The sequence below is a fragment of the Nannobrachium achirus genome, assembly GCF_963921795.1.
Source record: "Nannobrachium achirus genome assembly, chromosome: 10".
NCBI classification, from domain to species: domain Eukaryota; kingdom Metazoa; phylum Chordata; class Actinopteri; order Myctophiformes; family Myctophidae; genus Nannobrachium; species Nannobrachium achirus.
The window spans coordinates 40,457,081-40,469,720 of record NC_137819.1 but is presented as its reverse complement, the minus strand read 5'-3'; the positions used below and the strand labels follow the sequence as shown (position 1 = coordinate 40,469,720).

The 12,640-nt window shown below is 45.3% G+C and overlaps 1 protein-coding gene across 1 annotated transcript in view; it reads left to right on the top strand.

Moving 5' to 3' along the window:
- Positions 1-3,108: 3,108 nt before the first annotated feature.
- dbpa (D site albumin promoter binding protein a) overlaps positions 3,109-12,640 on the top strand; it is a 41,889-nt gene continuing 32,357 nt past the window's right edge. The window contains exons 1-2 of the mRNA XM_080735984.1: positions 3,109-4,413; positions 11,322-11,605. Of these exons, the coding sequence (XP_080592110.1) occupies positions 4,221-4,413; positions 11,322-11,605 (477 nt within the window). The 5' untranslated portion in view covers positions 3,109-4,220. The remainder of the gene's footprint in view (positions 4,414-11,321; positions 11,606-12,640) is intronic.

Here is a 12,640-nt window from a genome sequence, read left to right as displayed (position 1 = left end):
AATGTTTGAATAATAGGCTATGCTCTTGTGGGGGTCCCTGAACATTTTCAGATGGGAGGTCCATGGCTGAGAACCAATTAGGCATGGGAAATCAATATATCCGTCCACAGACCAATATGTCCGATTGTCCGTGGCAAGACTTGGTCATGTCTGTTTTTTTACACACCATTAGGCTATAATGTTTAATCATAAGACCCATAATACTGAATGCCAATTCTCCAGGTTTTCTTAAGAATATATATGACTTATTTACTATAGTACATAATGGCATATAGTCCACACTATAGCACTAGTGATTCTCAAATGTTTTATTAGCAAGGACCTGTTGTGAAGAAAAAAAGAGTTGAGCCGGAAGGCAAAGCTCTCTGTCTACCGAGCAATCTTTGTTCCTACTCTCACTTATGGTCATGAAGTGTGGGTCATGACCGAAAATATAATGTTGTGGGTACAAGCGGACAAAATGGGTTTTCTCAGACGGGTGGCTGGTATATCCCTTAGAGATAGGGTGAGAAGTTCAGTCACCTGAGAGAGACTTGGAAAGGAGTCACCTTAGGTGGTTCGGGCATCTAGTACGGATGCCCCCCGAGCGCCTTTATAGGAAGGAAGGTCCTCGATGCACGTCCCACTGGGAGGAGACCTTGTGGCAGACCAAAGACCACATGGAAGGATTATATCTTCAAACTGGCTTGGGAACACCTCAGTATACTCCCGGAGGGAGTGGAGGAAGTTGCACAGGATAAGGAACTCTGGAAATCTCAGTTGGAACTGTTACCCCCGTGACCCGATTCTGGATAAGTGGTTGAAGATGCATGGATCCACTCTGAGAGAGTGGATCCATTTGTATTTGGTTCCATGCACTTAGGCCACCTGACCCAAATTTTTTTTTACACATATCAATATCATGCATAGTCCATAGTTTGAGAATCACTGTGTATGGAGAGAGTCTAGTTTTCTGTGTCACAGCCTGATGGGTTTGTCTGTCCAGAGCTCCACGGTTCCTCTAGGAACTTAAACTCACGCGACAGCTGCGGCCGTGTCTATTCAATTTAAGAAAACTGAATGTTGCATGACTGGAGATAAATAACGGCTGGCACAATGCTGCATATTTATGTTTCTATTTTGTGTGTGTGTGTGTGTGTGTGTGTGTGTGTGTGTGTGTGTGTGTGTGTGTGTGTGTGTGTGTGTGTGTGTGTGTGTGTGTGTGTGTGTGTGTGTGTGTGTGTGTGTGTGTGTGTGTGTGTGTGTGTGTGTGTGTGTGTGTGTGTGCTCTGCTTTTGACTGATCATTTGTAAAAGCAAAAAAGAGCGAGATTAAGGGCTGCTGTGGAAACTGAATCAAATCTCTCACACTCCCTCTCCCCCCCTCTCTCCCTCACACTCTCTCCCTCTTGCTCTCTCTCTCTCCCTCTCAACTCTAATCAGCTAGGCTTATTGGCATGGGAAACGGTATGTTTACATAGCCAAAGCACGTGCATGTGCAAAAATTAATCAAAGGCATGCTAGAATAAATAAAAAAAATCTACTGGTATGTAAAAAATAAATAGCTACAGTATGTTGCTAGATACAGATGGCAACATAGCTATAAAATAGTACTGTAGGCTTGTTATAATGTGCCAATTTAATAGTGAACAGAATAGTTTTTGCTTCTGTTGTTAAAATATGTGCAATGGACTGAATGGAGTTTAATTGAGAGATGTATTTTACTTATTACTACTTATAGCCTCTGTGTCTCTCTCTCTCTCCCCCCTCTCTCTCTCTCTGTGTCCTGCCTGCTCAGTCTCTCACGCGGCAGTAGCATGGGGAAGCCTGTGGGAGGGGCGAGTGACCTAGATTTGGCCAATGGGAGCCGGGAAACGCCGGAGAGTGACCTACTTACAGCCAATCGCGGCGAGGCTCAGTCGCCGGTAGGCAGCACGCGGCGCGTGCCAGGGCCATGTGCAGGGAGAGAGAGCTGAGAGAGAGAGAGAGAGAGAGAGAGAGAGAGAGAGAGAGAGAGAGAGAGAGAGAGAGGTAAAACAGGGATATTTTGTGTGTGCTGATAATGCCTTCGATTTTCTATTTCTTTTGCTGCCTAAAAAATATAGTAAATTTGACCTATTATTGTTGATTGTTTTATTGTCACAGTCACGTGGAACAGACCTATGGTCCATGCTTGACCCCCCGCCCCTCCCTTTTAGGTAATTTAATATCCCTGGCCTCAGTGGCCTGTCATATTCCCTGCGTGACAAACTTGTCACATTGTCACATGTGTAGGCCTACAAAAAGGAAACAAGGGAAAGAAAATAAGAAAATGGTGCGAGCTTGAATTGCAGTTGGAGTAGTTTACAGCCAGGACATTGTTTGACATGGCGTTATATGCGTCTATAATAATAGCAGAGCTACAACAAGCTCACAAAGGCGCCTTGTGAGCTTGTAGCTCTTTAATTGAAGCCTACATTTGTTTGTTTATGTCCTGGCTTTAGTTGGATGACATGCGCTGACGCAAGCCAAGAAAAGGACACTGAGAGAACAGAAGCCAACATGTCACATGCATGACGATGATTATGCAAATCGTTTGTTTTCCACTTGCATGGTCATTGTTTTTTTTTTTTTTTTTTTCGCCTCATGTTTAATATGACAGCGTGAGAGAAGAGAGAGGGAACGGGGGCGTTCCCACCTGGTTCCGCCCACAGGAAATCGAATTCGTTGTTTTCAACGAGCAGGGGGCGTGGCCATCAAAAATGGAGCCCTCAGGGCGCTCTGCGATTGGCCGGCGCGGGGCCGGAGGCGCGGCGATATGTTAATCTCAATGCCGGAGGGGGCGTGGCGCGAAGCCTCGATGTATGCAAATGAGCCACGCCCCCTAGCGCCTTTCCCCGTGAGCCGTGACGTCACGGCGAGCAGCCCCGTGTTGGTTCCAGCTGACTCTCTCTCTGCCGCTCCAGGCTCCACCGACTGACAGAGAGAGAGAGAGAGAGAGAGAGAGAGAGAGAGAGAGAGAAGGAGAGAGGGGAGGGAGACAGAGAGGAGGGAGAGAGAGAGAACGACAAAAATAACGTGTGTATTAGAGAGAGAAAAGGAGAGAGGGAGGGAGAGAGAGAGAGAGAAGGAGGGAGGGAGGGAGTGAGCGACAAAGTGAGGGAGAGAGAGGAAAAACAAGAACCATCAGCTCCATCTATCTTGAGTCCTCATATTGTTGGATTATATATTTTTTTCCCATACTTTTGCGGAGATATTCTTTTATTTTATTTTTCCTGCAGTCCCACTTCATTCTAGCTCTTCTCCCTTGGGGCCTCATTCTTTTTTTTATTTCCAAGTTTCCTTCCTCCTTTCCTCATTATTATTGGTCTTTTTAACATTTTTAGTTTGCTCGGTGGAGACAGTCAGCGTGCAGGAGAGGTTCGATTCTAGAGCTACACAAATCCTTCATTTCCATGGACTAGGCTACTTCTAACCAGGCTGCCGTCATCGTGATTTCTTCAGGGTTTCTTTTTGGTTCGGGGAAATATTTGTTGTTGCCTCGGCCAAAGAGAAGAGAAGAGAAGAGCCGTCTCTCTGCACGACCCAAACAAACACTGGGATTGGGAAAACCCGTTTGTTTCCCCCCTTCAAATGAAAAAACGCATTTCCCAGCCAGGATCCTGGATTTACTGCTCGGACCCAGGCTGCTCGTATCTGTCTATAGAGACTGTAGGTCTAAGTTTGTTTATCTCCCGCTGTGAGGAGTCAACAGAAGGCGGGGTGGCGAGAGGAACTCCTGCTGCAGGCCCTCACCCTATTAGCCTGTTATTATTACAGCCTCTGATGATAACAATGAATTAGATTCGTAAAGAAATGATTCCTCTTTGGAGATAAATCACCCCGCTCCTCTTCTCTCGGTCTCTTGAGTTGTTGTCTTCATGCATGGGACGACGGGCGAGCGTCGACGAGTCGCAGCTCCACTGGGAAGAAGCAGAGATTCCATGGAAATCGTCGTCGAGTTGAAGTAGCAGCAGAACGTGTGTAGGCGTCCTCTCTCCTCTCCACCTGTCCACACGCCGCCCGTCACTCACCCAGCTCTCATGACAGCGCGTCTGCTCTGTCAATCAATCATCCTGCTGTTGGATTATTAGATCCTTGTTTTGATTTCTTTTACCCCCCCAACAACTTCTTTGGTCCAAAAGTTGCTTTGATCCAGGGGGGGATTTATTGATCCACCACCACCCTCCTCCCTCTCCCCCCACGCGTGAGCGACCGTGCGTGATGTCGAGACCCCTCACTCAGCTCCTACCAGCTGATCTCCCGGCCGGGGCGGCCAGCCCGCAGTTCGGTACCAGCAACCCCCCCGGAGGCAGTGCCCCCAACGGCGGCCACTTGACCTCCATGGCTAACCTCAAGTCTCTGCTCCAGCTGCCCATCAAAGCTGACCAGAGAAAAGACTGCTGTGAAACGAAAGGTGAGTGGGGTTGCTGTTGTTGTTGTTGTGTACATGCGCACGCACGCACGCGCGCGTGCACACACACACACACACACACACACACACACACACACACACACACACACACACACACACACAGTTTTCACTCCATTGACTTGTAGCCCACGTCAACATCATATCCTTGTCTCTGCCTATCTTGATACAGTAATTGTTAAGATTACAGCTAAGGGCAGCCAAAGCTTAAACAAATCAAGTCATCAAACCAAGCTAAATGAGATAAGATAAATGGACCCGAGCAGATGTATCAGTATCACACAGCCTGTTGTTGATTTACAGAGTAATCATCATCAGACCACTAAACTATACCTAGATATTCCACCACGCGTTATAAAGTGTCATGCATGCAGGGCTGTGTATGTGGACACAAATCAACAAAATATGGTGATATTTTGTATAGCAGACTGGCTGGTTTAGAGGTCAGATGGGTGGGTGGGCCGTGAACACTTGCAAGGTGTTAAAGTGGGCCCATCGGATAGCTGTTGGTGCTTTCACAAAATATTTGATAGGCCTACTAGTTTGTTACATTATTTGATAAATAATCATCAGTAATATCATAGCCTGATTTCGACTGCAGCTTCAGCACCACACCACACCACACCACACACCACATCAAAAATATCTACCATTACTACCCCCAATAATATAACATTTCCCAAATCCCAGGCAAATATCTTGTCTTATGTGTGTCGCACGCACGCACGCACACACACACACACACACACACACACACACACACACACACACACACACACACACACACACACACACACACACACACACACACACACACACACACACACACACACACACACACACAGTGACACACACGCCAGCTTGCACAGGCAAGCTTGAAAATAGTCTAGCTTGCATCGACCCAATTCCACCCTCTCGTGGCCATGGGCTACGACTGCACCTACGTCTCTCTCTCTCTCTCCCTCTGCTGCTCTGCTTCTTTTGTGTGGGAACAGAATATGACAGTAAACACAGCTGACAGGCTCACCGTGACGGCAGGAGGCACACAGACGCCCTGCAGCCTCATTGTCAACACCTAGGAACACATTCTTTGTGCTTCTTTAACCATACTTGATTCTTCTTCTATTTTTGTTTTTGTTTGTGGGAGTCTGGGATAGAGCTAGCTTGCTTTTTGAATTAAGTCTAGTTTTGCCTGTGGCTGCTGCCCTTTTCTCTCCCACCACGAAGCAGTTAAAATGCCTCTCTCTCTCTCTCTCTCTCTCTCTCTCTCTCTCTCTCTCTCTCTCTCTCTCCCCAATGTCCCTGGCGAGCTTTGTTTGACGCCTTCATGTACACCCACTCTTTTTAGCGCATTGCTCTCTCTCTCTCTCTCTCTCTCTCTCTCTCTCTCTCTCTCGCACTCTCTCTCGCACTCTCTCCCTCACATTCTCTCACATGTCTCTAGCTCTCTTTTCACTGCTCTCTCTCTTTCTCTCTCTCTCTTTCCCCCTGTCACATTCATTCATCTCTCATCTGTCTTTTCATTCTCTCTCACTCTCTCCTGTTTCTCTCAGCTGATTTACATTTCTCTACCTCCATCCTTTTTCTCTCCCTCTATAACTCATCTGCTATATTCTATCTCTACGCCACCGTCTCCTCTCCAATTCTCCTCCTCTCCTGTCTCCTGTATGTAGGCCAGTGGTTCTCAAAATGGGGTCTGTGGTCCCCTCAAGAACCACATGGACCCTTATGGGCTGTATGAGAGTGTACAATTGAAATCTTGAAATAAAAATGGTGGAGAATCACTGCTATAGCCGTAAAAATCTTCTTTTCTTTAAAATGTTGACGATTTTGTAAACCATTTTTCACTCGGTGTCAATTATCGAATGTAATCCTGGGCGCTACATTCCCTCTGCCAACCTGAGGAGACAACGGACTGGCCTCATGCTTCCTTCTATGCATGAGGAAGCAAGTCGCTTCTTTTCACCTGACAGGGGGGAGGTTCCCTGGTTGGACGTAGCGCGTTGAAGGAACACGTTATTCCAACCAGTTCCTTTCCCCTCCATCAGGCGCCCGGCTGATGGAGGCAGTATAGAAACCAGGATTACTGCATGTTTTTCTGTGAGTGTACCTACCCTAGGAGACACAGGGAGAACATGCAAACTCCACACAGAAAGGCCCTTTCGCCAACCCCACCTAGGGTGTGGGCACTGATGGAGGAGAGAACATGCCCGCAGCGTCCACAGCGTCTCCGGTAGGAATCGAACCCAGGACTTTCAGCTGCGGTCCCTGGCACAAAACATTTTCAGATGCGGGTGTCCGTGGCCAAATGCTTATCAATTTATTGCCGTGGCACGGAAACGTTTGAGAACCACTGATGTACGGTAGGCAGCTAGGCTATAGTGGTCAGTCTGTAATGATCTACTGTAGGCAGCTAGGCTATAGTGGTCTGTCTGTAGTGATGTACTGTAGGCAGCTAGGCTATAGTGGTAATGACTGTGTGAGCACAGAGCCCCACTCGGGCTTATTATTATTATTTTGTACATCCTCTCTCCTCATCCCTTTCTATCATTCTCCTAATCCTTTCATTCTTTCTTGAATGTAAGGATTGCCGAAAGGAACAGCAGACCCCAATCTCTTCTCTTCTCTTCTCTTCTCTTCTCTTCTCTTCTCTTCTCTTCTCTTCTCTTCTCTTAATTAGTCTGTCCTGTCTCATCCTTCTTTCTGCCTCTCTGATGCTCTCCATCTCATTGTCCCATCATCTTCTTCTTCTCCTACTTCCACCTCTGGCTCTTAGCTCTTACTCATCTTGTATCATTTCTTTCTTTAGGCCCCGGCTACACGGAGCTGGATTGTTGCTGGATTGTTGATATCTAGACACTTTTTTTGCTGTTGGGGCATGTAGCCACACGAAGCTGGATAGTTTGGCAGTGAATCTGGATAGTTTTCAATCCGGATAAATAAGTGGAGACACTGAAAACTATCCGCTTCACTGGATCCGTGTAGTCAAGATAGGCGGATATTTCTGAAGACAATGACATCACCGTAATCTTCGCGCATGCCCATTGATTCTTTTGGCATGTAACACGAATCCCAGTCAACACTCTCTTGTGCTCTCATGGCCTTGTATTGTACGGCGATATTAAGCAGCAACTCAACCTCATCGTCGGTCCATATAAAAATTTTATCACTTTTTTCACTTTTATCTTTTTTCTTCTTGCTCTCCATGACTTCACTCACGTGTTTTCAGTAGCTGTTTGTTTTTGTTTTTGATTCACTGCCGGTGTTCCGGCTTAGTACTGCGCATGCTGAGATGCTGAGCCTATTCTTCTATGGTAGAGCACTCTGGGTATTACTTATCCCTTACCACCACGGCGCCACCTACTGGCCTGGCATGCTTGTTGGAGCCTATAATTATAGACCTCCCTCCATGCCTCCCTCTAGTGGAGGTCTGGGGACTCATATTTTAGACCTAGATATCCAGCTCCGTGTGGACCTAGATAGTTTTCTATCTGGATATCAACAATCTATCTGGATATCAACAATCCAGCTCCGTGTAGCCGGGGCCTTAATCTCTCTCTCTTTCTCTTCCCTCTGCCAGATCGACCTCCTCACATTTGTTGAACTTGTCTTTTATTGTTACTAATCAGGCATAACAAAACAATAAATACAAATTATTATTTTTTTTACCAATCACTTCACAGCAATCAGATGCTGCGTCCATGATTTACAGCATTTTGTTTAAAACGGGCCACTCCTGCAAACCTTAGATGTCAACCTTAGCCAATCGGAATGGAATATGACAAATCAAACAGAGCCGTCTTGATCACATGACTACAGAGATAATGTGTACCGATTTGCATGAAATTTGGATAGAATTTGAAGGAATAATATAAAAAAGAAATGTTTTACATACAGTGGCCTCCTGGTAGGCGCTATAAAAAGCATAATGTGAAAAATGCAGGGCCAAGGTGTTTTCTTGGCCTCTAGGGAGTGTGCATACAATGTTTCACACAGATCGGTGCAGGTAAAAACACAAACTGGCCTGTTGTAGCGCCATCATGAGCATAGTTACAAGCAGAAGTAGCTACAAGCTCTACAAGCTCTAAACGCGTCGCTTCGAGCTTGCAGATCTGCTACTTTTGATACTTTTGTGTGACGCTGTAGTACAAGTAGGGCGTTTAATGTACAAAAAAAACATAAAAATGTAGAATATGGATTGTGGAGGTTTCTGCCCGACAGCAACGAAATGGAGGGTGGTGTGCCCGTCTGTTGTCTGTCCGTCTGTCTTTCTGTGTGTGTGTGTGTGTGTGTGTGTGTGTGTGTGTGTGTGTGTGTGTGTGTGTGTGTGTGTGTGTGTGTGTGTGCGTGCCTGCCGGTGTGCCTGTGTGCATGCGTGTGTGTGTAGGAGGGTGCTGAGCCGCCCTGACTCCTATCCAGATGTCAACACGTGTTTCTCATGCATGGACAGGCTCACGCTCCACATCTGTTTTTAGAGTTCTCTGTTTCTGCCCGAGCCTGACGGGACCCCAGCGGGTTCGTGGCCCACAATTTATGCTAACCAGTTGGGCTGGGGCGGGCTTGTCAACTTATTCATTGCCCTAGTAAATACATACATAATCCAACCACTGCCGCGGATATTCCATTTTTCGTACGTTTTCCAAGTAGTCACAGAATATTTATCTCCAGTACGACCGATCGTTGGTAAAGACGGACGTTATCTCTGTGCTTCCGCGAGAAAAAAAGCGATTCCTTTCGATCATCGGTTCTCTAGATATGGACCATTGAATACAGCGTCTTTCGCACATATTCCTTCCAGTTCCAGGGGGTCCCCAGTCAAAAGGAGTTATTTACAGTATAACATCACGGTCAGTTTAACCACTTTAACCCCTGTACACGTGGGCTATGCGTTGTGAGCTTGTAGAAATGCTATTCTCAAAAGATCTCGAAAGAAATGTGGAATATATTTGAACCATTTTAATAGGGCTGCTGTCTCCATCCCTACCTGGTTTCCTCTCTCCTCTGCTACCTTATAATCCTGTCTTCCATGACAGCTCATCTGTGGAGTTGTCAAATCTTGCTTTAAATATATTATACCGTCGGTGTCGGCCGGAAACCTCTTATGTCCATATTTTGACGCACTTCTTGATCACTCTACAGCTTCACACGAAAGTATCAAAAACAGCAGATCTGCAAGCTCAAAATGCGGCACAAAGCAATTCGATGCTTTGAGCTTGCGGATCTGCTGTTCTCGCTGCTTTTGAATTTGAATCCTGAAAAGTAACAGTTTTGGACATATGAGGTTTCCACCTGACAGAGACGATATTTCACACCCCCTACTTTTTAGCTCTGTCAGTTCATTCCGAATACATTTCAGTCAGTTGTTTAATGATTATTTCATTGGGTCCTTATTATTCATTACACACACTTCATTCAATATGCTCTTTTCCATTGCACAAATAATCTAGTGAAAACAGTACAGCTGAAGTACCCAAAATATAAACATGAAATAATTAAAAGCGGGGAAAAGATGCTGTCTAATTAGTGCCTCTTTTTCGGTTTTAGCTTGTGGCGATGAACAAATAAATGTCAAGTATATGAGAATATACTCGTATTCGCTGGTTCACTGGCAATTCAACACGAAATACCAACAAACCCATCAACACGAAAAAAGGACCCAGTTAGAAAACTGCAGACTGAATGCTATGCTCAGTAAAATCCTATGTATCCATCCATTTGTACACTCTCAAGTGGTGTTAGTGATAATAAATAGCTCTATATTCCCATAGTAATTATTGCCATTAGAGTGTTTGTTCAGTAACAGGTGTCCCCATCTCTGCAGCTCATTAGTAAACAGAAAATACATTTTCAGGTCGGGATACCCAGTGTTATCCAAACAGGAAATTTGAAGTGATAAACAAAAACGAAACGCTCTCCTTATTGAATGAAATTGGCAGCCCACCTCAAAATGTATTTCTGTTTTCTAAAGAGCTGAAGAGATGGGGAGAGAGAGAGAGACCCCTGTTACTGAACAAACACTCTAGTCTATTGCAATGATTAATATAATGATGATAAGTAAGCCTTGCAGAGTCATGTGGCCTATCTCCTGTTTCTGAAGCGTGAGGCAGCTTGATTGATTGATTGATTGATTGATTGAATACTTTATTAACAGTTTGCAGAGACAGGCACAGGGAAGTACAGCACAATACAAGGTCTGCTAAAAGGATTTCCAAGAAAGCCTTTGGCTTGTTTCCATTGGGGTCCTTTGTAGTCAATTCATCGAAAGCTTGATGTCCAAGTAGATGGAACTTATTGGAACTGACGCTAGTATGTTGCAGGAACTTACCCCCAATCCAACCTTTGATGCTGATTGCCAAGCAGGGAGGCACTGGGTCCCATTTATATAGTCTTTGGTATGACCCGGAAGGATTTTCGAACATTTCCCAACAAATAGTGGAAATAGCTGACGTGTTGTAAGCTTGTAGATCAGCTATTCCTGCTATTTCTTTTTGAGTATGACGTTATTAAATGGGTAATTGATTTCTTTGTACATTTAAGTTATTATCTGCCCTGTGAAAATTGCAATTATGAAGACAAAAATTACAATTGCATTCATATTTTGTTCCAATGTTCAAAAACACAATTACAGCTTGTCAGATGAGCTATCTCTGCCGTTTTAATTATAAAGTCATTAAAAGTTATTTGTCATATCTGCCCTGCACAATGTTTAATTACAAAGCCTAAAAAGCAAACAGAAATTATGTTTTTATTAATTTGGTTCCAATGTTCGTTAATCGCAATTATTCGTGTGACAATGGATCGTCAACTTCAAATGTGTAATCGTGACAGCCCTAGCCATGCATACAAATGAACGTGTTTTTTCCCCTCTTCTTTCGTTGTTGCCCGTCGTGCAGACATCGTGAAGGACATCAAGACGCAGGACTCGGACGAGGACACCACGGCGGTGCCCGTGGCCTCCTCCGGGGGCGTGCTGGTGGGCCCGGGGACGACTGGAGGCTCGCTGCGGCCCAGCTCCCAGTCGGCCTTCCTGGGCCCTCTGCTGTGGGAGAGGACCTTGCCGTGCGACGGCGGCCTGTTCCAGCTGCAGTACATGGACCTGGAGGAGTTCCTGACCGAGAACGGCATGGGCATGCACAACAACAGCGCCAGCTCCACCACCGCACAGATCCCCTCGCAGGTATGAGAGAATCCATGCGGGACAGGGGGGGCAGGGGCGTCACACCAAATCCTGGGCCCTGGGTACAAGGATTCACTGCGGGCCCCCCATGAATGTTAACTATTGAAAAATAGCAGATATACAAGCTCACAGCGCGGCACCGATCTGCTATTTTTGAAAAATCGTGAAAATGTGTGCCAAGAAACCTATGTTTCCATGTCAGTGATGCTCAAACTTTTTCATGTGAAGGACCCCCCATCTCAAAATATTTAGTTCCAGGGACCCCTCCCTGAAAGCAAAATTTGAGTTACAAATGTTCGCTTAAAAAATACATATTCAAAGATTTTCGCACATTTTCACGACTTTTCAAAAATAGCAGATCTACAAGCTCGCAGCGCGGCACTCGGTGCCGCGCTGTGAGCTTGTATATCTGCTATTTTTCAATAGCTAAAGTATAAAATAATTAAGGCCCCTCCACCACCTTGGGCCCTAGTAACTCAGTCCCACTTTCCTACCCCTTGTGACGCCCCTGAGGGGGGGGGAGTGGGACTGAGTTACTAGAGCCCAAGGTGGAGGGTCCTTAATTATTTTATACTTTAGCTATTGAAAAATAGCAGATCTATAAGCTCACAGCGTGGATCTGCTATTTTTGAAAAGTTGTGAAAATGTGTGTAAATCTTTGAATATATGTATTTTCTTTTAAGCAAACATTTGTAACTAAATTCTTGCTTCTGGGGGGTCCCTGGAACAAAATATTTTGAGATGAGGGTCCGCGGCCAGGTACATATCATTTTGGGGGTCTTTCACATGAAAAAGTTTGAGCACCACACTGACATAGAAACATAGGTTTTTCAAAAAAACCTTAGAAGATTTGAAATATTCAAAGACTTGGACCACACTTCCTGTTTCACTGTTGTCGTCGGCGCTCGTCGGGCTGAAAAACCTCTTATCTCCGGGTTCTAAGCTTTTGTGTTTCTTCATAAATTATTTTTACATTTGTAGTCCTAAACGGCCATGTTGAGGACGAACACAGGTATTTCTATTTGTCTGATTGGC